A 26,901-nucleotide genomic window follows, 5' to 3' on the forward strand; every position below is an offset into this window, starting at 1 on the left:
TTCTAACTGTATGCCAGTAGTTAGCGTATTACATGCATTTTGAAACTATACCAACAGCTAATTTCACTTCGATTTCTGCTGTTGTTTTATTATTTAAAGTCGCACCAACTGTCGGCCTTGTTACAGACTACTATCTGCGTTAAAACAACGCACGTGTACGTTCTCGTTTTTTCTGCAGGTCCTGCTATACCCTAAGGCTGCTGGCAATGTGTTGTTCTTAAGGCAAGCATGGCATTACATACTCGTATTAATAGCGAAATAATTAATGGATATTAAAGGAAACGCGGAACTATAACCACCGCTTTTATTCATTTTCATAAAGAAAGATTAAAATTGAAATGTTATTAAACCATAAAGGTATACGCATAGATTATTAAAGGATAGCAAATTAATAGCCACATAAAGCCGAGCTGCATCATTTTCTCATTTTCGTCTAAAGTTAATCACGTCGTATTAAATATGCGATAATCGCATCAAATTCGGATAGTAAAAGGGGGAGAATAATTAAAGTTGATTTTTACTTTCTCGCCGGGAGGCTGAGTCGCAAAGTTCCACAAGGGGGGGTTGGGAAGGGAGGAGGGAGCATTATCGGAAATTGCTTAAGAAACTTCTTAATAACAACTTTCTTAGGTATTAACACAAATTATTTTCAACTTTTTAGTATTAGGTTACTTAGCACGAAATCTTTTTAAAGCCTCTATACGATGTAACGCTTATATCAAGTTCTTCTTAACGTCTGCCAGTAAACAAAGTGGAAACAATAGAAAAATTGGAAGCAGATTGACGAGATCGAAGATCATGTCGTGACGTTAACGAATATCGACAAAAACCGATTAATGGAACGTTCCAAAAAAATTTGCAAAAAGAATGTGAACAATAAGTTTGAAGTCTAAAGAGAAGTATCAATGAAGAGATCTTAATAATTTCAAAATAAATCTGACACTGATGATTTCAAAATATAACTGAAATCATCGCGGAATCTACAAGAGATATTAAAATATTGTGTAACCAGGAAAACAACTATAACGATTCAAACATCGTCTTTTTCCCTGTCATACTTCTGTCCTATTCTATAGCAATATGCGTTCGATCCTTACTGACTTTATTATTCTGCGCATCACGTTTCTCATTCTCTTCCTGTGTTGGTATTTATACGTTCATCGAGAAGAACACTGACCTACGTAATCCCCACTGCCTTCCACGTTCCGACCTATTCTCGGTATTCGTTCACGGTCAAAAGTATAAAAGACGTGAGGCGATGGCGACACGAGAATATACTTGAACAGTTTACGATTTGACGATGGCTGGACGCGGTAATTCTCGTTCGGCTGCTCAGAAATGTGCTCTTCTGATGTTCCTTGTCGTCAGTCAGGTAACAGGAAGAGGTAAGAGTTTGGTTTACGCGAAATTGTTTAATGATGTGTTTGGTATCAATAGTTATCGTTGTGACTTAAGCAGAAGATGTATAACTGGAGACATTTTTGGGACCTACGTCGCGCTACTGTAAAATCGTTTATGCAAAACGGTCGAGGATTGTTACGAGACGATTATTGCAAACATGTACTTAATAGAAGGTTAAAAGTTAAAGTGAAGCTAAAGTTAAAAAATTGCGGTACGAATAATGATCGTATGATCAGTGCTATAGGTGGTCCCACTAAATACATATACATACATTACTAATGTAATATAATGGCTTACTAATGTAATGGATAATTGGCTGTGTAAATAACTTTGCATCTTAGGAAAATGTACGTTTGCGATAAATGTCTTGTAACTTCCATGTACATTTCCAAATTTGTCTGAAACTCTACCAATGTAATGACGATAGACTTACCATGTCGAGGTTAAACATAATTATTTGCACAACGCACATAATATACTCAGAAGTTATCAAATATTGTCAAACATTATCAAACAAAGTTGTTAGATAATCTCGTGACTCACTGTACGTTCAACGTTAAAGAATTTAAAACGTGAGTCGTACTTGAAGCTCGAAGGTCACGTTCTGCTTGTCTCACTGCTATTCACCTCTGCAAATCAATGAGTTTCACGCAATCGTTTCACTCACTTTGACCACCTTTCGTTCTCAAAGAGATTTGCGATAAAACCAAGTGTGCTGGTCCACTGAGATACTATGAGGCAATCGGCTGTACTCCCGTCTACGCGAATTCTGGCGATTGTTGTGCGGAATCATACAACTGCAGTCATCTGGACAATTTGTCACGCGATAAATGTTACGCGAATGGAAACGAATACAGCCTTGGGGAGAAGCTGAAGCCCGAGGACGCTAATCCTTGCGACATTGCTTGTACATGTAGATCTTACGGTAATGTGTAAGTATGTTTACGTTGGCCGTCATAATTACGAATGTAGTTAACTTCTGTAACGTTTTGACGAGCTGAACTATGACAGATTATGTTAAAACATTTCGAATTATCGGTATATTTTACGACTTGTGAATCTAGAAGTTTAATATTGAGGTTCACGTCAGAAAAAAGCCAGAGCCAGTGAAAATGACAGAGTTTCGATATTGTGCAATGGCAAGGTTCTTGCGGATGCCGATTTAATAAGAAGGAATAAGGAGAAAATAAAAACAAGGTTTTTTTTTTATATGACTGTATTATTAAATTTGTATTAAAATTAAGATTTTATAAAATTTATTAAGTATGCTTGAACATGGCTAATTCCAGACTGGACAGGGGTAAATAACCGACAGGACGTTAATCTACATGTGAAAATAAATCGAAAGAGTAGAATAAAGTTTTATCAGAAGACACTGTCTTTTCAGAAAAATAAATTTTAAAATTTATCATACGCGTATAATTTACATATTCAGGCTCTATTTTCTTGAAAATCTGCCCTTAAACAGAAATATTATTTGACATTTTTTGCGTATTTTCGCGTGTGCAATAATTCCCTGTCGATTTTTTCCTCAGAGCCAAGTGATAATCAACTAAATTCAAGTATACTTTACAAATTTTCAAACTCGATTTCCTCGAGAACGAAGAGTCACATGCAGAAGCTTTATTCTACATTTTTCTTCCTATTTTCCTATATGTTATTCGGCAGCACTTTGTACAATCTGATATAGTTCAGCTTTGCAATGAAAATCTTTCGTTCATTCAACGCTAATAAGAGGAAATAATTTCGTCAAATCTGCCATGTATACTACCACTGTTAAGCTTTTAAGGAACATTAAAGCAATTTAACACGTCATTTTATTTCGTAAACAGTGCGGACTTCATATGCGCGGCCGTAGATTGTGCATTTATTACGCCGAAAGAAAACTGTTTTCTTAGACACGAGCACGATAAATGTTGTCCAGATACGACACCAACGTGTTGTGAGTAAACAAAGTAAATTAAGATTGAATTTAGATAATCATATTCTTTAATCAAAAATTGACTATTTAGACGCGAAAGAAGATGAAGTAGCGACTTGTGTGGTTGATGGTGTTACTTACCACGAGGGACAACAATTTAATTCAATATCTGATCCGGACCTGAATTGCATCTGCATGCCTGGATATACAGGTGCAAAACAATAATTGACATTTTTACTTGCAGAGCGACATTTAATTCTTACCATGTAAATTTGATATTTCTTTAATTCTACCTTCTAAACTAGTCTTATAATTTGTGACAGAGAGAGATTGGAGTGTTGTCACATCGTTTTAATATCAGAAACTCTGCAATTTCGATGAATAGATTAAAACTTCCAACAAAGAAACTGATTAGAAAATTACGTCTCGAATTTATAACATAAATTCAACGTTTAGGTGAAAACGTCGAGCCCTTCTGTAAGAAACCGAATCGTGACTATTGCTCCCCTCTGTTCCGAAACGCCGAAAGTATTCATGAGAAGTGTGCACCAATGTTCTACGCAGATCAGAATCCACAGAAAGATTGCAGCTATGCTTTTAGATGTCGTAAGTTTAAAAGAGAAATATTATGTACAAATTATTTTTTCTACCGATTAATGTGTACATAAATAGTAACTGAAGAAAAGGCTATACTTTATAAAATTACTTCGTTTTCGCAGAAGACACAGGCGACACTGTTGTTCATAATCATGCTAAGTCCGCGGATGTTTCTGACGAAGGTACGTGTATTCGTTGAAGTTACCAGTCTTATTCGTAACATAGTCCTTTCGATGTTCTTACATGAAATCCTTGAAATCTCTAATCTGTACTAACGTGTAACTTTATTCGCAATTGCATCAATTAACACACTAACGATTGCATAAGCGTGTCTAATATTTTTGAATTATAAGGACAATATTTCTATGGTATGAACACTACCTGAAAAGGTTTTAAACACCATCATATCTACAGTTCGGACATCACATAAAATTTAGGCGAGGTTCTTTCAGACCTACTAATATCAAACCCTTTAGATCGAAATTGAACAGATTTAGGGGGACCATAGATAGTAGCTACGGTATTCGAAAATTAAAATTTAAATGCTACGTTTTACTTTCGCTTAACTACTTTTCAACACGGGATATTATACGTTAATAGAGGGTTTCTCTTAAATCATATAATGAAAATTTTATAAACAAAAAAGTAAAAGTTGTTTCAACGTCATTCTCCAGTGTTATACCGTCAGTTTCTTTCTCTATACCGATGATTGAATTGAGATTAATTTTTAGGAAGACGTCGTTTAACTTAACAGCATCTAATAGATAACCAGTCGAGACAAAAATGGATGTATAATTAAAACAATTTCATCGACTAACCTAATATTAATAATTGGGCGATTGATCGGTTCAAGTATGGTGCATGCGTGTAGCAACAAGATAGTTTGTAGCAACAAGATAGTTACCAGTGATAATTTGATATTACAGAGCACAAGATTTGTCGATTTGGTAATATGACGATGCACTTAGGCGACGAATTGAGTCAAGGAACCAGCTATAGTTCCAATTGCGTAAAATGCGTGTGCGAGGTGCCTCCAATCCCGACGTGCCGAAGACTTGCGGACAAGGATTGTCCGTCGCAATTTGGAGATGTATCGATTTCGGCACCAACTGTGTAACGTCTCATGTTCAGGGACGTGAACAGTTACCACCAGTTGTAATAGTAATATAAATAAAACTATAATCATTCAGAAATTTTAATCGGAATGCAATTAACAATCCCAAGTTTGAAAAAATGAAAGAATATATAAAATTCATTAGTCGACGTAAGATCGGCAGACATCGACAAAACCCCGATTAATAGCAGAACCGTATGTAAATCTTACAAAGAAATGTCAGTATTATAAAATCCATATTTTAACGAAATGCATCAATGAAACGCTCTTGATTATTTTCAAAGCAAAGCGTTAGCGAGGTCATCGTGGAATCTAATGAAAGTGTTTACGAAACAACCCGAAAGTACGTGACACCGAGGAAGAAGATACTGCAATTCACACATCGTGCTTTTCCTCTGTCATCATTTATGACGACGTTTGCAGACTTTACTATTCTACGTATCACGTTTCTCATTCCCCTCTCGTGTCCCTGTTTTCATGTCCATCGTGAGGAACACTAATCAACGGAACCCCTACCTTACTCCGCAGACCGAATTATCCTCGGTGCTCGTTCACGGTCAATAGTATAAAAGAGAGACAATTGCGACACGGGAACACATTTGCACAGTTTGCGATTTGACGATGGTTAGACAGTGTAATTCCAGTTTGATCGTTCGGAAATGTGTTCTTCTGATGACCGTAGTCGTCATTCATGGAACCGGAGGAGGTAGGAAGTTGGCTTACGAGAAATTGTTTGATACGATATGCTTGACATCGGTAATTGTGATCTAATCCCATTCGATGTTTTTCTGTGAATTACCTTCGCAATAAATATCTTATATCTTCGATATATCTTTTCAGGTTTGATTCACATTTCTCCAATCTAGTCACGATGGACGTATCATGTTGCATGTCATACAGCATCATACATATATATAGTTATAGTTATCAAACATTTTCGTGTATCGCTGTGCAAGATTTCATGAAATTATCTACCATGGCTTCATGGGGTGATTCTACGCCTGTATATCGGTAGAGATCTACAAAATTGATTCTGACTTGCATTGGCCAACCATAGAATTCAAGGCTTTTTTTATTGCATTCTACTCTACTCGTCATGGGAATCAAATAATTATATATAATCGAAATTATAGGTCGTAAATGAACCGTTCTTTTGGAAAAAAAAAACTGTTAATAGTTGCAATAGTGTTGTTTGTATATTATAATAGTGGATCTGGACTATCTACGTGCCACTACAGATTCCATTTTCCCTTCATAAGACAGCAGAATATGAGTACGTTACAAATAAAGCGAGCTTCGAAACTAAGCTTCGAGACATCTTTCTCCAAGATAGCTCGATTGAGTTGCGACCGAGGCTTCCATTAAAGCTTCTGTTCCTCCTGTATATAAGTAAAATACACATGCAATAAAATCAATTTTATCTTGAATTTCAAGGTCAAGGTCAATTTAAGCTAACTACTACCTCTGGCACATCTCCATCGATTCAGAGATGCAGAATTACCTCCCAAAACCATGACAAATAATTTGGTTACGTTCTGTGCGTACATTCACGCCATTCGCTGTATAAGAATGAATTCGATACACATGAATCGCACGTGAAACTGAAAGATCACGTTCTGCTTGTCTTATTGCGTTTCATCTCCGCAACTAAACCAGTTTACTGGTAATCGTTTCGCTCAAATTGGCCACATTTTGTTCGAAAGAGATCTGCGATAAAAGAAAGTGTCGCGGTCCACTGAGAGTCTATGAGAGCCTCGGTTGTACACCCGTCTACGCGAAACCCAACGATTGTTGCGCGGAATCCTACGATTGCAGTCACCTGGACAATTTGCCACAGGATAAATGTTACGCTAACGGCCACGAATACAGCATTGGGGAGATGCTGAGGAGCGAGGACTCTAATCCTTGCGACATAGGTTGTGTATGTGATATGACTCTCGATGGCCTGTAAGTATATTTGCGATGTTAGTCGTAATTACGAATATAGTTGACTTCCGTGATGTTTCGCCGGGATAAGTTATGACAAATCCAATTAAACCAGTTCGAGCAATTAAGTATTTGGATATTTTTACACGTTCGTAGAGGAAGCAAGATTCCACTGTGATCTAGTTTAATAAAAGGAATTATAATTAATTAATGTTTGCCATTAAACACTTATTAACAACTTCATAACTTAACTCAGTTCGAAGTAACTGTACGTAATCTTTATGTCATTCGATACAATTTAATCTCACATAGAAAATCTTTACATAATTCTGTCAATCTGAATGATAGAAATTCATTTCCGTAAATTTATCGTGTATACTGGTACTTTTATGTTTCTAGGGATTATTCAAGCGATATAACACGTCATTTTATTTTGTGAACAGCGCGGCGTTTGTATGTAAACCTGTATATTGTGAACATTTACCGGCGGAAGGAAATTATTACTTCAGATACACACATGATAGTTGCTGTCGGAATGCAACACAGATTTGTCGTAAGTGAATCGGTTAAATTAAGATTAAATGTAGGTGATCTCGGTTTCAATGAATACGTATATCTCAAATGGAATTTAAATCGCGACAATTGAAAGTGAAATAATTCCCCAAGTATCTGTACTTGTTTAATTTGACTGTCTTAAAATACACTTCACTTTGTGCTTATCATCGTTTCGATTAAGAAGAGGGAACTCTCTTCTCTGAATGATTCATTGGTAGCATTGTCTATCCCAAAAATATTCTGCTATTTTATTCCTAACTTTAAATTATTTTTTAACAAAACAAAGAGAGTTTATGTACTTGCTTTAGTCAAAGACGGAGAAGAAAGGCCAACGTGTGAAGTGGACGATAATACTTATTACGATGGAGATCTCTTTGAAACAAAATGCAATCGGGACCTGCGGTGTATCTGTATGCCTGGATACATAGGTATGAAATAAAAAGTAACATTTTTTCCCTCATGTCCCCGGAAATGATTGACCTCATACAGAGTTATGGTTTTAAGTTATACGGCTTTACATTAACCTTCACACGAAGCTCTCACGTTGTAAATTTACCGCCTAGGGAAACTTCGTAATTTCAGAAAACTAGAGAGATTGAAATTTATATACCTTTAATATCAGAATCACTTCGATCTCTAAGTACAAAGAGGACTTGAATCGAAAGCCGTTTAAATCAAGTACAAATTGCTTGTTTAGGCGAAAATGTCGAGCCCTTTTGTAGGAAACGCAATCGCAGAGGTTGCTCCATTCTGTTCGGAAGTCCTTTCCTAGTTCGCCGGAAGTGCGCACCTATGTTCGTCGACGGTCAGAATCCGCATAGAGATTGCAGCAACTTTTTCAGATGTCGTAAGTTTATAAGAGAAATATTGTCTGTAAATTGTTTCTCCCTACCGATGAAAATACATATATAGCAACTATTCTGGGGGAAAATGCACCTTATAACGATACTTCCTTTTCGCAGCGAGCAGAAAGGATGTCGTTATTCGTAACTATAGCAACATTGAGTTCGCAAAAGTTGCAAAGGAAGGTACTTACGTGTGTTCGTAAAAGATGCATTCTTACCTGTATTGCATAATTCTTCATACATTCTTACCAGTAGTTCCTTTTTCTGTACCTGCGATTAAATAATTGGGGTCGATTTCTAAAGAAGAAATGTTGCTTAGCTTAATAGCATGTAATCTGAAAGCGCTAATCTAAAAATTAGCTCTTGGCACGCACTAAAAACGACTTTTAATCAGGATCGCCTGATAGCTACCAATTAAAACAAAAGTGGTGTACCAAATAAAACAATTTCATCATCGACTAACCCGATACTTATCATTAGGCAATTCGATCAGTCAGGTAAGGTGCATCTTTGTACAAACAGGATAACTATCGACAGTAATTTCATTGTGATATTACAGAAGGCAAGGTTTGTCGATTTGGTAACATGACAATGCGCATAAACGACGAATTGAGTCGAAGACCCATCCATGCTCGCGATTGCATGCAGTGCGTGTGCGAGGTGCCTCCATTCCTGACGTGTCAACGACTTCGGGACGAAGAACGTTGTCAGATACAGTACCAAGATGTAGTGATCTCGGTATCGAACCATATGCTGTAACGTCCCATGTATTGTGACGTAAACAATTATCGTCAATTGTAACAGTGCTACAAATAAAGCTTTAGCTATTGATATAATTTTGTCCGGCAGCACTCAAGTCCAATTTAATCAGCAAATTTGATTTCGTAGTCGGATTTCGTCACAGTGACAGCATTAAAAATTTGTTTTCAAAGACGGATGGCATGGTAAATATTTATTAACTCAAATTTGCTTCGACTAGATCGGCTAGTTTGAAAAATATATAACACGAAGAATTCTTAATTCAGAGAGAAAGGAAAATTAGTTGGTAGACGATTGTGGAACATCGTTGAAAACCTGATTAATCAAAGGATATAAAAATCTTTCGTAGAAATATCAATAATATAAGTTTGAAGTCTAAAGAAAGCAAATTATTGATTAAATCATTGCGGAATCTGAAGGAAATGTTCACACAACGACCCGAACGTATCTGAAATCGAGAGAAGAGACACCTCAAACCAAACATCGTCCCTTTTTTCTGTTACATTCATCAACGATATGCATATCGCTGTTCCAGTGCACCAATGACGCAATGGTAAAAAAGGTGATTTTTTTAAGAACCAATGGAAGCCAATTTCATTTAGAAAATTTCATTTAGATTGTTGCGATAAATAAGAATCTTTACACTCTCTAGTTACTTTTAAGTATGTCTGCGATGCAACTAGCACTTACGTTATTGTTGCTACGAATATTTCAATATTGCGACGCCTAAATCTTCCCGCGTAAAGAATGATGGCTTGCATTTTCAGTCCTCGTATTTTACGCTGGAAGTTTGAAACGATTTTTGCGCCACTTTTTTAAAGAGTTTTCCACTTTGAGACGCGCGCCAAGAAACTTTGAAAAGCTCTCAGTCTGAAGAGAACAGTGGAGTGTGCAGCAATTAGGATAAAATATCAAGGTCGCGAATACTATAGTAGCTACTATACACTATCTACCAGTTACTAGTAGACTAGCTACTAGTTGTTACTGAACGTAGTAGCGTTTTGAAGATTTACCTTCACCTTTTGTCTATCACCTCGGTAAAATAGCACGCGATAGTAATCAAAACGCTATATCAATTATTGTGCAGGCACTCATGTTTCCCCCTCTCTCATGCATCCCTACCACTGGCTGTAGTTCGACGAGCAAAAAGCTCGAGGGGCGAACAGTCGAGTTCGAGCTACGAATGCGCACAGTTGTGAACGAAGATATCAAAGTGGCAGACTTTTGTTGCCTCTGCGAGTAAGCTTCACGCAATAGCGACGTTACTGCAATCTAGGGATGTTGAGAAAATTGTAAAATTTGTACGTACAGTGAAAATATTAATAGTCCGAGACTAAATAGTAACGAATTTATCTCAAGATCTGCAAATTTCCATTTTTTACGTCATTATTGCATACGATGCTTCCAGATTTTAGTATTCTACATTCGACGCATCACGTTTCTCATTTCCCTCCTGCACTCGTTTTTCTATGTTCATCGAGAAAAACGCAGACCTAGAGAATCTCCACGTCCTTCCAGGATTCGAATATCCTCGGTATTCATTCGTAATCGATAATGTAAAAGAGTCAAAGAGAGATAGTTGTCTAACTGCGACACGGGAAAGCATCTGCGTAGTTTGCAATTTGACGATGGCTAGACACGGTAATTCTCGTTTCGTCGTTCAGAAACGTATTCTTCTGACGTTCCTAGTCGTCGTTCATGTAACAAGAGGTAAGAGGATGGTCTACGAAAAATTGTTTGCTGACGTGTTTCATATCGCTAATTACGAGTTAATCACTACTCATGATAATATGGATCGAGTAAAAGATCTAACAAATTCGGATATACTTCTGTGAATTACGTTTGCTATAAATATCTTCCTTTATATGTACCTGTTTTCAGATTTGATTCGTACTCTGCTAGTTTAATCACGTATCATCGTTAATCATATCACGACACTAAATCATTTGCACATAATACTCACAAAAATATTCACAGAACGTTTTCAAATATGTTCATCGGTCACCGCGCATAATACACACACCCTTCAATGTACAAAACGAAATCGAAACGTCGTATCGTACGTGAAACTCGAAGGTTACGTTCTGTCTCCTCCTTCAGCTTGTTATCCACCTCCACAAATCAACGAGTCTCGTGTCATCGTCTCACTCGCTTTGGCCGAGTTCTGTTCCAAAGAGATCTGCGATAAAATAGAGTGTAGCGGTCCACTGAGGGTCTGCGACTCTCCTCGGCTGTGTACACCTATCTACGTGAATTCCAACGATTGTTGTGTGCAGGCATACAACTATAGTCATCTGGACTATTTATCACGTGATAAATGTTACGTAAACGGCCACGAACACAGCATTGGTAAGATGCTGAGACCCCAGGACTCTGATTCTTGACGCAGGTTGTTAATATGGTAAATCATTCAATGGCTTGTAAGTGTATTTGCGTTGCTAGTCGTAATAGCGAATAACGTTAGCTTCTCTGATCTTTTGGCGAGACGAATTATGACAGAGACAATAAAACAGTTTGGGTGATCAACCATTGGAATATTTTTAGCACAAGTCGTTGGGGCATGATTATATGATGACCTCGTTTGCTTCCAAGGAAAGAGATTATAGTTAATTACCGTTTGGCAGTGAACGTGTATTAATAGCTTAACAATCTAACTCTGGCCAAACTAACTCTATGTAATCTTTATGTCATTTGATATAATTTAATTTTGTATAAGAAATCTTTACACAATTGTGTCAATCTTAACAGCAGGAAATACTTTCCACAGATTTATCGTGTATTCTGTCATTTTTAAGTTCTTAGGGCGTATCGAAGCAACATAATCGACATATTATTTTCTGAACAATGCTGCCTTCTCACGTAAACCTGTAGATTATGGACTTTTTTCGCTGAAAGAAAATTGTTTCTTCAAATACGTACATGATACTTGCCGTTCGGACGTTATTGTCTCGAGTGAGTTAATTAAATTAAGATCTGTTGAAGTGATCGATACTTCTGAGAAAACTCTACATCTGGTCTTCGGCTTTCACAAAGCGCCGATGTCCTCGATAGCGCATAGACAAAAGAATGCGTCGACGACAGACGATAAGCTGCACACGTGCGACGTCTTTTTTCGGCGTTCCTTTAGTCATAGGCTAACACTGCTAGCGTGCGGATCTGGACCAGCTTACATATATATTCCTACTTGTATTTACGCTTCTGTATTAAATTATATTTGCTACCTTACAATTTATCCACACGTTTCTTTGTTCACACATCTAATAACCTCAACAAGATCAAATCCACAGAGTAATTGCTCCTATGATTTCAAAAGTCGATGGTTTCTAAGAAAGATATCGTCTAGAAATTATTTCTTCTTACGTAATAACTACTCCGGCAAAGAGATGTACTTTATAAAGTTACTTTTATTTCGCAGAAAGCACAACCGATATTGTTATACATAACTATGGCAACGCTGAGTCCGCAGAAGTTTCAGAGGAAGGTACTTACGTGTGTTCGTTTCAGAAGCATTTTAACTTCTTGGTATATTTTTACCAGTAATTCCTTTTTCTCTAAATGCAATTCAATTAGGGTCAGCTCTCAAAGCAAATGTTTAACTTAATAGCATCAATACGAAATCGCTAATGAAAGGGGTTTTAATTAGTATGATCATCGGGTATCTATCAAACTACCACTCAGATCAAATATAGTTTGGTAATTAAAACAATTTTATCGACTAACCTAATATTACCTAATCATTACGCAATCGATCAGTTAGTAATGATCGACGGTAATTTCATCGTGATATTGCAGAACACAAGATTTGTCGATTTGTAACATGGTGATGCACTTAGGCAACGAATTGTGTCAGAACACATTCAATTGCATGAAATGCTTGTGCGAGCTACCTTCATTCCCGACGTGCCAGACTTCCGAGCAACGAACGCGGTATAAATCAGTACGCAAGTGTACAAGCTTCGTCTATAAACCAGTGATGTACACAATTATCGTCAGTTGCAACAGTACCACAAATAAGGCTGTACTATCTGATATATTTCAACCCGAAAGTACTTAAGTCTACTTAATTATCAAATTAAATTTTAGAATTCCTATGAAAATGTTGAGCGTAGCGTCTGTATCTTCTTCTTCTTATCTAGCACGTATCTTAATTTATTAACTCGTTTAATTCTGTGAGTTAAAATAAGAACTTTAAGGAAGTTAAAATAAGAAAATCCTGGTAATCCTATAGTAACTGATTTACGTCAACCGAGCAGTATGTAACTCTGAAATATTTAACGTAACAGTAACAGCTAATGAATTATAAGTCGAAGCGACTATAAATAAGTAAATAAGTAAGAAGAAGAAGAAGAAAGAACGATACGTTTCTCTAGAATTTTATCTTCGCATCAAGAAAACTTGAAAACGGCATGAAAATATTTGTAGACTTCTATTCCCTCTCGAAAATTTTTACCTTAAGATATAAAATATCGGGACCTTTGTCGCGTTGAAAGAAGCATCGTTGAGGCTTCGATATAGCCATCGATGATGCGAGCGATGATAACACCGATCGAAAGTTTCGACGATATCGTTTTCACGAAATTGCTCCACGCTCGCCGTAAGATCTCGTAAGTTTGCCGGAAGTGGTGTATGGCGCGTAAGGACGTGTGACCAAAATGGCGGAAGAAGAGAAGCTATAAGGGAGCGAAAGTTGCTGGCTACGCCATCGTTGTCACGTTAGGTCGATCGAATTTATGTTAGTTGGTCCCGAGTATTATGAGCATCGGTTCGGTTACCAACGTAATCGATATGTATGTATATCACGAACCGTCGCAAAGTAACATTTCCAAGTCATGCTATTATCCTTGTTGTTGCTTGTTCAGCAACATTGTCCACGCGGCGTTCGTGATAAAATTTATTATTGACGATAACCAGACCAAGTTTCTTTGTTGGATAATGCAAAGTAATATGAAAATTATTTCATGTGCTGCTTTTGTTATAATATATTGATAATGGACATGAGCGCCGCTAAAAGTTTCCGGTCGAGTTATAATTCTGTTTCACTTTAAATTATGTATTAATCAAACTTTTTTCGCAAGCAATTTAACTTCTTGCAAGTTTCAGTTCAGCTATTAGATACATGACAAATTTTTTTCATAAATAGCTGCACATGATGCACGTCGACCAGGAAAAAATTCTATGTACTTGCTAACGCATTGAAACGGTACGTTTCTTAAAATGTTTTTATAAATGTTCTTATAAGCATTTACGTATCGAATGTGTAAGAAGTATCAGGCATTTCTGGTTCTCAATATTCAAACTATTATGAAAATCTGTTTTGTGTACAACGATGTGTGAATACTAAAACGAAATAGTAACTTTTATTCGTAATTTTATACGGAACAAAAATTTGTCCCACTCTCGTACTTTTCAAATATCAGAAACAAATTTTCAAGGCAATTCGCATATGTGCGAAGCTTCTTCGAGGCGGGACGACAACGTTGCCTTTTGTATCTTATCCCTTCATGCATATTTCAGTCTTGCCCCGCGTAGTGTTCGTATTTTTTCCTTCCTCCTCTTTTCTTTTTTCTTCCATTTTTTTTCTTTTTTTTTTTTTTTAGATACCTGAACACACGGTCGAACCTTTGCACATCTTATTCTTATCTGATTCGAACCTTTTTCGTCTGCGTTATTCGATTTGCTTATTCCTCTTTTCCAGTGCTTCTTTGCTTTCTCACCCTTCTCATATTCTTGGTCTTTTTATCGTTACACGGTTGATAAAATTCCAATAGGGACATTCCTTAACAAAAGCCGGAAAATGTCTTCGAAGTATATTTGATTTTACAATCAATCAATCTCATCTACATCTAACAATCAGTGGCAACAACGGAATATATATTTGAGATAATATTTAATTCTTTATTCCACGGGTATTTGTACAATTTGTCAAAGTAGGTCATTGGACAACTAATCGAATTAACTAAAATTTAGATTTATATTCGGCAACATAATTGAGCGACAGATTATTCCTAGAATTATTTCTACTCGTCGATATTATTATTCTATATTAGAGTTTCAAATTCGATAACAGATCTAATGTTATAAGACGAAACTATTTCGCTTGATGCTTAACAAATTATTAAAAACGATAATCGACCAATCAATTTATTTATACACCGTTGAACGTAGTATAACTCAAAATGTCTCATCTCTATCGATCATTGATGCAATTCGAAACATTATTCTTTTGGAATAAATCTCAAGTGCGACGAAACAATCAACTAGAAATAAATCAGCGATTAATCACCGATCGATACCGACGAACATTTCGCCGCTACGAGCCAATCAGCGTCATCAACGAAAATGTATTAATGACCGATGCCTGTGGTCGCATTAGCTCGTCGAGTACGCGTGTTTCCGATCGACAAGCTTGTGTACACGCGAGCACACGCGAGCACACGCTGCCATCCAGTTCTCTTTCGGGTATAAATTAACCGCGACAATAGCAGGATTAGTCTGGTGCTCGTTGCACGGACTCTATTATCCAACTTCGGTCAAATCTGTTTCTGGCTAGCACGATCTAAATGTGGACCGGCCTATCCATCAACTAATCAATTCGGCTGACGCGTTTCTTAGGACGCGTTTCGATTCGCGTTACGAGTTGGCTTTCTCGATCGAACGGAACGAGCAAACGTTGCCATGAACATTTCAATCGGAACAATGTTTCCGTCAGTTCAAGCTATGAATTAACGTCCACGCAGATACAAATGACGGGCCGGATATCCCTTGGGGAACCTTCGTGGCCAATAAAGCGAAAGGAACTCTCGCCTCTATTGAGACAATCGCGTTTCTGTCAGTCAGATGGTCGCTGCTAAAATGATCATCCGAATCTGCAGCACAGCGATGGTTGCATATAAATAAAGGAGTGATTGATTTGGATTAATTACGATGGCTACCTACATACATGATGATCTCACGTATGTGACATTTCGCTAATAGCATCGCTGCTTGCACGAGGAAATTCGTTTATTCGAGTATTTGGAGAATTTATCGAGTTAGTTGATGCTAAAGATATCATAGCTGAAATGTTCTGATTTATATATTTTTCTTTTTCCTTTTTCTTTTTGCTTTAACCACGTACAGTAATGGTATTTTGCGCTTTGTAGAAAATATTGATAAGTAAGTAAATTAGTCGATATTAAATTAGTTAGCGAGATTTAATTTTCTAAATTTGAAGTTAGAGATGAGAAACGAGATTATACCAATTTATTCATAGAGACTTTGATATATTTTCAGAATTTCAGGCAATAGGAACATGTTTTGTAATTGCCAACAGCTGCGAATCCCTCGTGTGTTTAATGATGCTCGCCCGTTCATCATCCGTTTTTCCTAATCTCTTTTATGCGTGTATTTATTCATCATTGGAGATATCTTATAGCACGAGCCATCTCTTAATTCTCCGCGTTCGTAGGCTTAAGCTTCCGCCAAGTTGGCAGACCTCGCCGACTCGAAGAAGATCGGGTCTCGAGATGCAATTATGATAAACCTGAAAGCTTCTTTCGAGAGCTTTTCAACGGTATCGCGGTCTCACAAAAGAGATGACCGTGCCGAGACCGTTTTGACTCGGCCGCGTTTTAATCTATATCGCTCTCTATTTCCTGTTCCCTTTATTCCTCGGCTGCCACGCCGCGTGATGAGCTTTCGACTCTCGAGAACACTCGCGTGAAAAACGCTCTCCATTCCCGTTACGACAGATTTGTCGAATCCATATGAGAAAAGGCGGAAATTTATTCGAACTTGCGCTAACGAGATCAATATGATCAAACTTTATCCACAAAATTTTGAGTAGATATACGTATATCGATCATCGATGTATCGAAATTGTATTATAAATTGAAATTATCTTGAAACATTTAATCAATACCATGATAACCAAGGTCCATGTTGATTAATAATTGCATTTACATATTATTCGATTCCTTTCCTTTTATAATAAATTTGGATACAATCCTAAAAATAATTTAAATTTATCCGTTCTCACCAAATTTTTAAATAAACATTACAACCTTTTGTTTTATTTTGCATCTCCATTTGTTTATTACTCAACGTACGCATAAAATACAACTTGTCCAAATCACAGTTTTTTAATTAAAAATATATTGTAACGTATTACGTCGATATCAATCATCTTTTATTTTTAATCGGAAATTGCTCGAAAATTTTACACGTGATATATTCGTTATCGATTAAATCTGTCATCATCACGTGGATGACAAGGTTTTCTCGTTGGCATAATTTCATCGGTGACGTATAAGCACGATGATGGTGTTCCGCGTTGCTTGTGCAACGGGTCGCTTTTATCTAAAGCAGTGGTAAACCGCATTCTCCCTGTATTTCGAGCATATAATACGATTCTTATGCGCATATGGTATCGCGGAGCTTATATTGGAGAAATGTGTCCCCGGACACCGATCATTCGAGGCTGAAGAATGAAACTGCCATACTTCAAAAGAGAAGATTATTTTCTTGCAATCAACTTATAGACCAAGTGGGAATTACATAAATACAGAGAAATGGGAAGGAGAATTTTGTTTCAAAAATAAATGCTTCAAAATATCATACTTGTACGATGAATTTATATTTTCACAAAAGCTCGTGTCAAGAGTATAATAGAATTACACTTTGGCTAGAAACTTTTGGCACATATTCTTCACAATTAATCCATCGTCGATAGTAATCAAATTTACACACTTCAAACAATCGCATGTTCTTCTTCAATAACAATTTAAAGTTTCTTTGTGTCTTCGCTCTATAAATTACACTACGGTTCATGGTACTTCAATTTCTATTCGATACGATTCGTTAATTTATGACATAATTCAACTGCATTTATAGCAGAAATAAGATGGGAATCATCTAAAACCGTTACAGTATCGTTATATTTGACTCGACCGTATCTACAAAGTTATCTCAGTGGCGTCGTTTCCCAAGTTGGATCGATATTTGGCTGGACACGAATATCGCCAGGGTATTGTTCCGGCTGAAAAATCGATTAATGCTACACGCCTGTTTCCCTAAAGAAATATCTCACGTGACCTACATGCGTTCCAGCGAAAGAAGGATTCCACTGTTTGCGCGCGCTCTACAATACATCCTCGTCCCCGACAGGCTTCACCCTGCTTTCGAACCTCCTCGAAGCCGGCTTAAGGCGGCATTGTCGTAAGCTCGAGGCTCTTTTGCCCATCTTCTGCGCAAAGAACAGAGAGAAGGGGCCCTCCTTCGATGCTCCAGTGCTATTCTATTTACCTGGAATACATTGGATGCTATGTAAATGCAGATTAGGCGGTCCAGTTTTGGCTCGAGACTCTTCATCCCTGGATCCCGATTTCCCTTCGTTCTATGCTTTCACGTCGTTCATCCTATCGTCCCCGTCGAGATGTATCGAATCTCTTGGCTTCTTTTCGCCCTGGCCCGACTTTTCGCGCGGTCACATGGACCCCTTAGCCTTTGTCCGCAAAGATCCCGAATCTTAGTGGCGGACAGTCACTTTGTGCGAACTTTCTTGCTGCGAAACGACCACGCTTCGGGTGTCGCTGCCTTTGCTCCAGACTTTTGTTTCACACCTTTGTTCGACATCTGTAATTAGAGGGCGAATGAAATAAAATAAAAGTGACGCTAACTTTCGTCGCTGTTTGCAACGTCTGCTCTCTGAACATCGCAAGATGAGAAGCGATTTGTTGTTTGACATATTCGTGGTTCTTCTGGTTTCGATCGCGTTTTTAGTTCCCACGTTTCGCGCACCCTTTAGCCACTTCAGTCACAAAATAGAAATCAATCTGAGCAATGTGTTACGTGCCAATAACACTAACAAGATTGATGGAACGTAATATTATTCGCCAGGGAGACATCACTGTACCAATTGCGCCTAGTTGCAAATGGTTAGCTGATGGCTGGCGACCTTTGTTTTTCATATACATAAACTGCTTCTATAGAAATACTGCAGTTATTTTGGCTCTAACGAAGATGACTTCTGCGGTACTTGTATGACAAATGAATCGCGATACTGTCATTTTGGAAGACATTGACACCTTGTGGCGGCTCTCTATTCTATCGGTTCTTATTATTAGCGAGATCTATAGCTACGTTGAATTTTCTTATCTAATCGCTCCATTTATACAAGTACAGTAGCTGACGAAAGTATTCAAACAGTCGTAGAAGTCGTTTACGAATGTATCATACCTATTATGTGTTGTACGAAATATTTGGATGTTCCACATATGGAAGCTGCAAGCTTAGCTACGATACATTTTCCTGCGTTTTTAAAAGTCCTCGAAGCTGGACGCGTTATTAGAAAGGAAAAGTACAATTTGAATTATCGTTAGACAGAAGTCGGGCATAAAGGACAAATTGACTTTCCAAGCGGTTGTCGGTACAACAGCTCGTCAAAACCTGTTACGCGCGAATTATCTTATGAAATTTACAGGTCATCATTGTTCGGATTAGCATTTACGTAGGTTTCGATATTATTCGTACTTGAAAGCAGAAAAAACCTGGACCTTTAAAATCTAATTTGAATATCGCGTTCTCCTTGACACGAATTTAAAATCTTTCAACTACAGAAGGTCGATCGCATCTATTTATTCCTTTATTAATGGAACGAAGAAATCGAGAATTACTGTAAGTTTCTAAAAGCTAATAAAGTGTTGAAACATTTAAGTGCGTATTGTGTAACTAATTATACAGATACTTATGATATAATTTATTATACATAAGTTAGTTTCATTCCAATGTTACGATGAGATTTATAAAGATTGTCGTATTAACGTAGAAAATAATTGTAATTCTAATAGATCAAAAATAGTACACCCTAATCGCCGTGATGATCTTTTCACGTTTCACGTTAAATAAATATTTAAGATATTAAAATCACAAACGCGTTATTCGCTCTTGCTGAAACTCGTAAGTATTAGGTTGTCCGAAAAGTTTCTTTTGTTTCATAAGACAATAATAGATGAACAACAATTTCTGTTTTATGTTATTTTTCATGTAGTTTTCTTTCATTATATTTCTATTATTATGTTCGTGCATAATTCAATGAAACATTATGCGTCTATTATTTCCTTATAAAACAAAAGAAACAACCTAATATTTCGATCTATTTATTAAACTAACATTTTATATAACATATGATAGAAAAAAATGGAGCAGTTTCTCAGTCATCTGTTACCGATCTTCAACGGATAACCTAAATCAACTGGAATCAAACATTTTCTTCGTGAACATTCAGCGTTCCAAATAGTGGGAAACTCTCTCCTCCGCAGGATCTCCGCACGAGTCAAAGTACTTAGAAGCTGAAATCTCTTTTTAATTAAAGTTCTGCATACTTTACGACCGTGCATTTACTTATTAGCAAAGCAAAGCCCATTGACGGGGATACGGTGAAGACCGGAATGAAATCCGAATTCCGCGTCCTTTTATAAAATTTGAAAGTTCCCTCGTATACTCCGGAAGACTGAATGGCGGCTTCGCGACTCGAAAACTTGAAAGACTTGAAAAGGGAGTGGAAGGATTACTCTGACGATGCGGAATTTTCAGAAAATCGATATTTCCACCATGGGTCCGACTGGTAGCGTTGTCGAAAAATCGTGTAAACGTGGCCATGGCTGAAGAAACGAATTGCTCGCGAATTTTTGAAAATTGAACGATGGGAAGGAAAGAAAGAAGAGATTCTCTTTGGTGAAATGGACGAGACTCTCCACGACCAGACACGTTGAGGACCATCGAGAATATTGCTGGCGGAGTAACGTTGCAATTAGACGGCAAACCAGAGGCAGCAATGGAAGAAACGATACCGTAACTCGCGATAAAGTTGCTCGTAACGTCGAGATTGTTGTTCTGATTGCCGAGCGAAAATTTTCGATTGGTCTACGTGGACGTTCCACGCCAGCCTAGCGAGCGTTTCGTGGTCCTGAAAGTGTTGCCATTTTGTTAGATTTTAAAGAAACGATATTTTCGCTTAAAATCTCGCCATTAAATGATTAGAAACGTATCCTAGTGAAATCTCGTATCCCGCCCTACTGTAAACCGTCTATGTTTGAACAATGAAAGCTAAAAGTGACTTTACACCTTACAAATATGAGGTTCGTATGATATTCACTTAGTTGCAGGTGATATTCACTTGTCTATGTTTTACGCTGTTACGTGTACCTATTTCGTATACATATTGGGTTGGCATTTGGTGGTAATTACAAAATTCGCAATTACTTAGTTGCCAATCCAATATTTTGTATTTCATTTGGACTTGCGCTAACATCTTCGAAGCTCCGTCTGGTAAAGTAACGCGCATGAAAAAATAGCATCAGCTGGAAGTCTCATACTTGAACGAATTTTTAATTTGTGCAAGATACGCGTAAAAGGTCCTGAATAAATTTCGCGCGTTGAAATACAAATTTAACGATCCAAAGTTTACTATGTATATATTTTTAAATCTGTTCATATTTATATAGATATTGGAAGGAAATAGGGCAGGCGGAAATTGACGGGAGAAGTTATCTCAGGAAATGAAACTGACATTCATTTAGAAGAGGGCGAAGAGACACAACCAGCTTTCGGTTAATCAATTAACGTTCAGAGTGCTTCCGTCAAATTACCGAGCAATTAAACCTAAGATGTACAGTTTCAAGGCGCAGAAAATTATTAATAAACTGTCGTATTATCTGTCTGTTACTCGTTAAAACGAGATAATTCGAAACTACTTCGATCTTGTAAGACTGTTTCCATTAGTTCTGTAAATGGCTTCGAGGGTATTGAACTTGTGCGATATTTAAAATCCTAGCTGAAGCTTCGCACAATCCAGTAAAATGACTGTGAAGGTCCAGTCCTATGATAAAACCATAGGTTTTTTTTTAAATGATTTTATTACAGCGACGTGTACCGTAACAACAGATATGTGAAATTTTGCTGCTTTGACAAATGAAAAATTGTAATTAAAGTTTTACATTGGAAGCAGTGTTCGAGAGCAGTGGCATTAATCTGGAAAATATTCCGCGAGCCACGTTATGCAATTTCGTGCTGTGGGAGCTTTCAATTTGAAAAATTAATCTTAGGACGAAAGCACTCGTACAGAGACGCGCTATAGAGAAGCGCTGGCGAATACGGAAAATTTAATTTGCTCGCGAAATACTCGAAAGATCTTCGTACGGCAGATTAAACCACGGAAAGGTAGTCAAAGGATGCTTGAAAGCGGTTAAAAGGGTTCGCGACATCCGACTTTCTTGCGTATGCGGCATCTAATCTGTACGAAAAACACGGACATCCTCCGGCCTGTTTATTTTTAATTACGACGAAAGCTGTTATCTTTCGCGTTGAAAGACTTTGTCGCGGAAGGATCGATGCTAGATTATTACAATATTCCTCTAATGAATTATATTAGCAGCAAACTTCATACATAGTCTGTGACTGCAATCTTTTTCGATATTAAAGGTTTTACATTTTAAGTTCTGCAGTCTACATTTTCTCTCGTAATTTTCCGAGATTTATAGTTAACTCGACTTTTGTATCTTTATCGTGTTAAAGTATTATGCATTTTATATTTTTATTCTTATCGTACGTAATTTTAACGTCCAAAGGATATTATTTTGCAAAATTTGTTACAAGCTTGGTGATACAATTATTTATAATTTCCTTAAACCATTAGGTTGCATTCTTTTAGATACGAAAACACTGGATTGCATATACCTTCTGTGGGCTTATAGAGTAGCACATAACACGACAATGAAAGGAAGAGACCTGCGTAATCGCAGTCCAACGATTAGTTCGGCTCTTTGTTCGTCAAATAAAGAACATTGCCATCTCAGGAATATTATACATTTTACTATGAAATTGTTCTTTAGTCGTTTGTAAAAGGTTGTGTAACTTCGATATTAAAATATGCGGATGATAGATGATGGATGCAAGAATACTATCAAATACTCTCAGAAATAATCAAATGTCCAGATACTGTTAAGCGACAGCGTAAGTAAAACTATGTATGTGTAATATTGCAACAGAAACGTGAAGAATCATCGAGCATCAAAGTCCTAACGTTAATGATACCAAAACAACGACAAAGAGAAAACAGGAACGGTCGAAATGACCACACCCAATCAACGGGTCTAGCATTAACCTATTAAAAGTGGTAGGAACTCGTTCAAGCTGCCTCAAACATAACTGCTTCATTTTCAACACAGAACAATCTCACTGAATGTTTCATGTACACAGTTAGAGCGGTTGGCACGGATTTAATGTTCGTTAGTTTAATTCGTTAGCCGAATAGCTTAGCGTTAATAGCAGTGGAAGCGTCAGAAGATAACAGGCCGATCTCAAACTGTTTCAACGTGGCTATAAAGCGGCAAACATCGTGGTAGATGTCCAATTTTAAGCGAGTCCGTCGAGTTGGCGTGACTTCAACTTTTCTCCGGTAAAACTCTTATCTAAGGCACGTCTAGGAAATGGCCTATATTCCGCTGTGTTTCGTGCACAGCATAAATTGTTTCATCGCCATGAATATATCCTCGAAGTTCGTCGTTAAGTGACGAACCGCGTTAGAACTACAGATGGTGGGAATATTGAAAAAATTTCGGCATGCGGGCGCCGTCTATGTTTGAACGTGCAATCGATCGGAGAATCTAGAACGAACAGTTTAATCGGCTTACTGGATATTGGAAATCGAGTAGATTTTTACCGTCTCATGTTTATTTTAATCTAGTAATTCTCCTGTTACTTCGCTCGCTATATTGAGTTCTCAATGAGTTTCAAACAAAAGGATATGAAAATATTAGAAATAAGGCAGTTCTCGTCGCTTTCTTCCATCTCGATCTGGTCATCTCTCCGTATTTCACCTACTATCTTGAGTTTTAAATGTTACTTCATTCGTGGTATAAAATTTGATGTAACATTTTAAACGATATAGGGATATTGGAAATCGAACAGATTTTAATAGTCTTATGTTTGCTTTAATCGTGTAATTCTCTTCTATATCGTTCACCATATCGAGTACTCGATTTTCATTTATCGTTGGTAAAGTTTACCAACTTGTAATAAAAACGTTTAGCTCTCGTAATAAAAACGTATGACGATGTATAACGTATATTGCGTGTATGAAGAAATAGAAATTGATTACGGTATATAAAAACATGATTGAATGCGAAACGCGTGCGTAGGAGGATCGTAATCACAGTACGCGTAGGAGATAATGATATTTTATAAAGAAATATCGATCGAAACTATACACAAAACATTGTATGATGAAGAATATTGCGCTGGAATGATATATTTCAAAAAGAAAATAAACACAATTAGCCGAAAGATGTTAAAACGTATATAAATCTTGATGGGAAATTAATTCTGTATTTCTTATTATACAATTCTATTGTTCGTATTATTGTGATAAATACTATTATCACTAATAGTAAATATTCTCATGCATCCTTTATATTTCTCAAGAATTTATTTCACATAATTAATTATTAATTGCAATTGTTATTTGGTAAATTTGTTATTCGCACAAAATTTTTAACGCGTATAACTCGTCGATTTAAAAACGTATTTGTTTTGTTTTGGTATTCGCAAGAATTCGATTAGGGTAAAAATTTGTCATTCTCCTACAATTTTGTCATCTTTCATAAATTTGTTATTCCATGAAAACTGGAACTTTCACAGAGATATATATATATACTTTTCGTTACTCTGGAAATTCATCATCTTCTCCAAAATTCTGTAGTCACGCCGTATACGGAGTGTCAGTTTAAAAATTGAATACGTTCTCCCGAAATTTTGCTTCAGTAGATATTCCAATTTATCAATCCAGAAATCTACAATTCCACGGAAATTCTACGCTCGTAGGGAATACAATTGTACGAAAGTTCAACTTCTTCCCAATCGGGATTTTACGGTCGTACGAAAATTTATCGTTAAAACAATTCATCATCGTGGCAATATTTTATTTCCCATGGTAATACAAATTACCATTTTGCAATCTTCTTTTTATACTTTCCGTCATCCGTGAATTTCAAAACCGACACTCGTGTCAATAATTCTAACCAACGATAGGTACATTTCATCGTTTCAAAAGTTCATTGCCTTCAGATTTTTTACTGATTGCTTCTCAAAATGTACGAAAATTTCTGCCCTTAGACATTCGAATTGCGAATTATCCGCCAATAATCACCTTAACCCTTTGCACTCGGAATTTTATTTCAATTTCGTTACCAGCAGCTCCGAACGATTTTAAGCGTTTTATTCGAAATTTGCTTTAACTAAGAAATAAGAGAATTTAAATAAATAAAGGAAGAAACAAATTCACTCAAATACCAGTTTTATTCACACTATTGTATTTTGTAATTTTCAAGCGTATGATATATCTTGAAACAATTTCCACGATGCAATCCTGGTTTTCTTTCGTAAGTTTCACAAAAAAAGGTGGGACTGAAAGAATGTCGAGTAGGACTCGACAAAGGAGCTCCTGAGATAAAAACTGATGTCGAGTCGCACTCGACATAGGACTGCAAAGGGTTAGAACCCCAATAAACTCACCGTTGCTCGCAACTTTCACTTCCTAACGATCCACAAGTTGTTATTCTAAAAAAATCAGCTCTCGAACGAGCGATAATAAATCCTTGCACCGGCAATTCGAACAACTTGCGAGAATGAACATTGGCGATGAAGGGCACTCGTCAGCCGTCGATTTCCAAAGTTTCCCTGGGCTTTCGAGAGGAATGTGTTCGTAAGAGCGCGAATGCGCGGTGCTTACCGCTTCGCGTCGCATGATCGATGACGCTTGTCATCGAAGTTGGCAGGTGGCGGCGCAGTGACATGCGGTCCAATTGCGGCCACATTATTAAACCACCGGCCATCAATGCACGTAGCCTTAATACGCCGGAATGTACAGTTTGTGCCCTGCAAATAGACCGTTTAGATCGGATGCAGCGTGGCTTTGGCGGGAATTCGCGACGTACGACGATCCCTTTGCAATAACGTAATTGCAAATTGAGTCGAGTACCCCCCCCCCCTCCACTCGCACCAGCAACAGCTGCAAGCCGCGTTTAATCGTCACGGTTGTTCCGCACCTGATTGAAACTGCTTGCACAGCGAATCCGTGTAACTTCCGTCGATTATCCTTAGATAGAGAATCGTTAGATCCTTGAAGTCCTACCGCGTTAAATATTGTATGCAAACGTGACAGTTGTTTCGGAAACTTCTGCGTTTTTTTTTTTTTTTTTTTTTTTTATAAGAGCTAATTGAAAGAATAGTTCGTTGTCCGTTAAACGTCGAATGGAATATCGCACTTTGAATATTTCGCGTATTTTCGTCTGTTATGTGTATTCTATATGTTTTTGCATCTTGAGATTCTCCATAAAAATTCGCAGCCTATCGATTGTAAATTTGGAAAAGATATCCGTCCGTTGTATCGATAAATAAATAATTTATTTCGTTGAAAGAATATTTTATTTTGTTTCCCTGCTTACGGAGAAACGATTAATCTTAGTTTAAATGGAGGACAATTATTATCGGATCATTTAAAATAATCACAGGACGAAACGTTTTAGACCTCTTCGATGTCTTTATTTAGACTACGAAATTGAAGTGACAAATCTTGTCGTTGCCACAACGAAGTTTTGATGCTTTCAAGTTAATTAAGTTCTACGTTTTATCTCGAAGGTAGGAGAGGAAAAAAAAGTTAAACGAGTTCGCGTGTAGTGATCTGCAAACAAGCGAGGCTCGTAGAGGCGCAAAAGTTACTTAAACAGATCAGAACCATGATGCCATTA

The 26,901-nt window shown here is 37.2% G+C and overlaps 3 protein-coding genes across 8 annotated transcripts in view; all 3 read left to right on the forward strand.

Moving 5' to 3' along the window:
* Nucleotides 1-26,901, forward strand: part of LOC139988417 (uncharacterized) — a 288,130-nt gene that overhangs the window by 147,291 nt on the left and 113,938 nt on the right. The window lies entirely within an intron of this gene.
* On the forward strand, nt 1,227-5,171 carry LOC139988422 (von Willebrand factor C and EGF domain-containing protein-like). Its single transcript, XM_072005851.1, has 7 exons — nt 1,227-1,385; nt 2,093-2,333; nt 3,234-3,343; nt 3,414-3,533; nt 3,779-3,928; nt 4,042-4,101; nt 4,846-5,171. Exons 1-7 carry the CDS (start codon nt 1,301-1,303, stop codon nt 5,034-5,036), a joined length of 957 nt encoding a protein of 318 aa, XP_071861952.1. The 5' UTR covers nt 1,227-1,300; the 3' UTR covers nt 5,037-5,171.
* Nucleotides 5,580-9,195, forward strand: LOC139988420 (uncharacterized). Of its 2 annotated transcripts, none has more exons than XM_072005847.1 (7): nt 5,580-5,739; nt 6,737-6,980; nt 7,403-7,512; nt 7,823-7,942; nt 8,212-8,361; nt 8,477-8,542; nt 8,919-9,195. In XM_072005847.1, exons 1-7 carry the CDS (start codon nt 5,655-5,657, stop codon nt 9,116-9,118), a joined length of 975 nt encoding a protein of 324 aa, XP_071861948.1. In that variant the 5' UTR covers nt 5,580-5,654; the 3' UTR covers nt 9,119-9,195. The 2 variants fall into 2 exon arrangements, with proteins under 2 accessions (XP_071861948.1, XP_071861949.1); XM_072005848.1 differs by having other exon boundaries at nt 8,477-8,536; nt 8,917-9,195.

Source organism: Bombus fervidus, chromosome 6, assembly GCF_041682495.2.
Source record: "Bombus fervidus isolate BK054 chromosome 6, iyBomFerv1, whole genome shotgun sequence".
Taxonomy (NCBI): domain Eukaryota; kingdom Metazoa; phylum Arthropoda; class Insecta; order Hymenoptera; family Apidae; genus Bombus; species Bombus fervidus.

Excerpts from the sequence above, each read along its gene's own strand:
- LOC139988422 (XM_072005851.1), top strand. The coding sequence starts at position 1,301 with ATGGCTGGACGCGGTAATTCTCGTTCGGCTGCTCAGAAATGTGCTCTT. Across the intron at positions 1,386-2,092 it reads CAGTCAGGTAACAGGAAGAG|AGATTTGCGATAAAACCAAG; the intron begins GTAAGAGTTTGG and ends TCGTTCTCAAAG. Across the intron at positions 3,534-3,778 it reads CTGCATGCCTGGATATACAG|GTGAAAACGTCGAGCCCTTC; the intron begins GTGCAAAACAAT and ends TTCAACGTTTAG.
- LOC139988420 (XM_072005847.1), top strand. The coding sequence starts at position 5,655 with ATGGTTAGACAGTGTAATTCCAGTTTGATCGTTCGGAAATGTGTTCTT. Across the intron at positions 7,513-7,822 it reads GAATGCAACACAGATTTGTC|TCAAAGACGGAGAAGAAAGG; the intron begins GTAAGTGAATCG and ends TACTTGCTTTAG. Across the intron at positions 7,943-8,211 it reads CTGTATGCCTGGATACATAG|GCGAAAATGTCGAGCCCTTT; the intron begins GTATGAAATAAA and ends TTGCTTGTTTAG.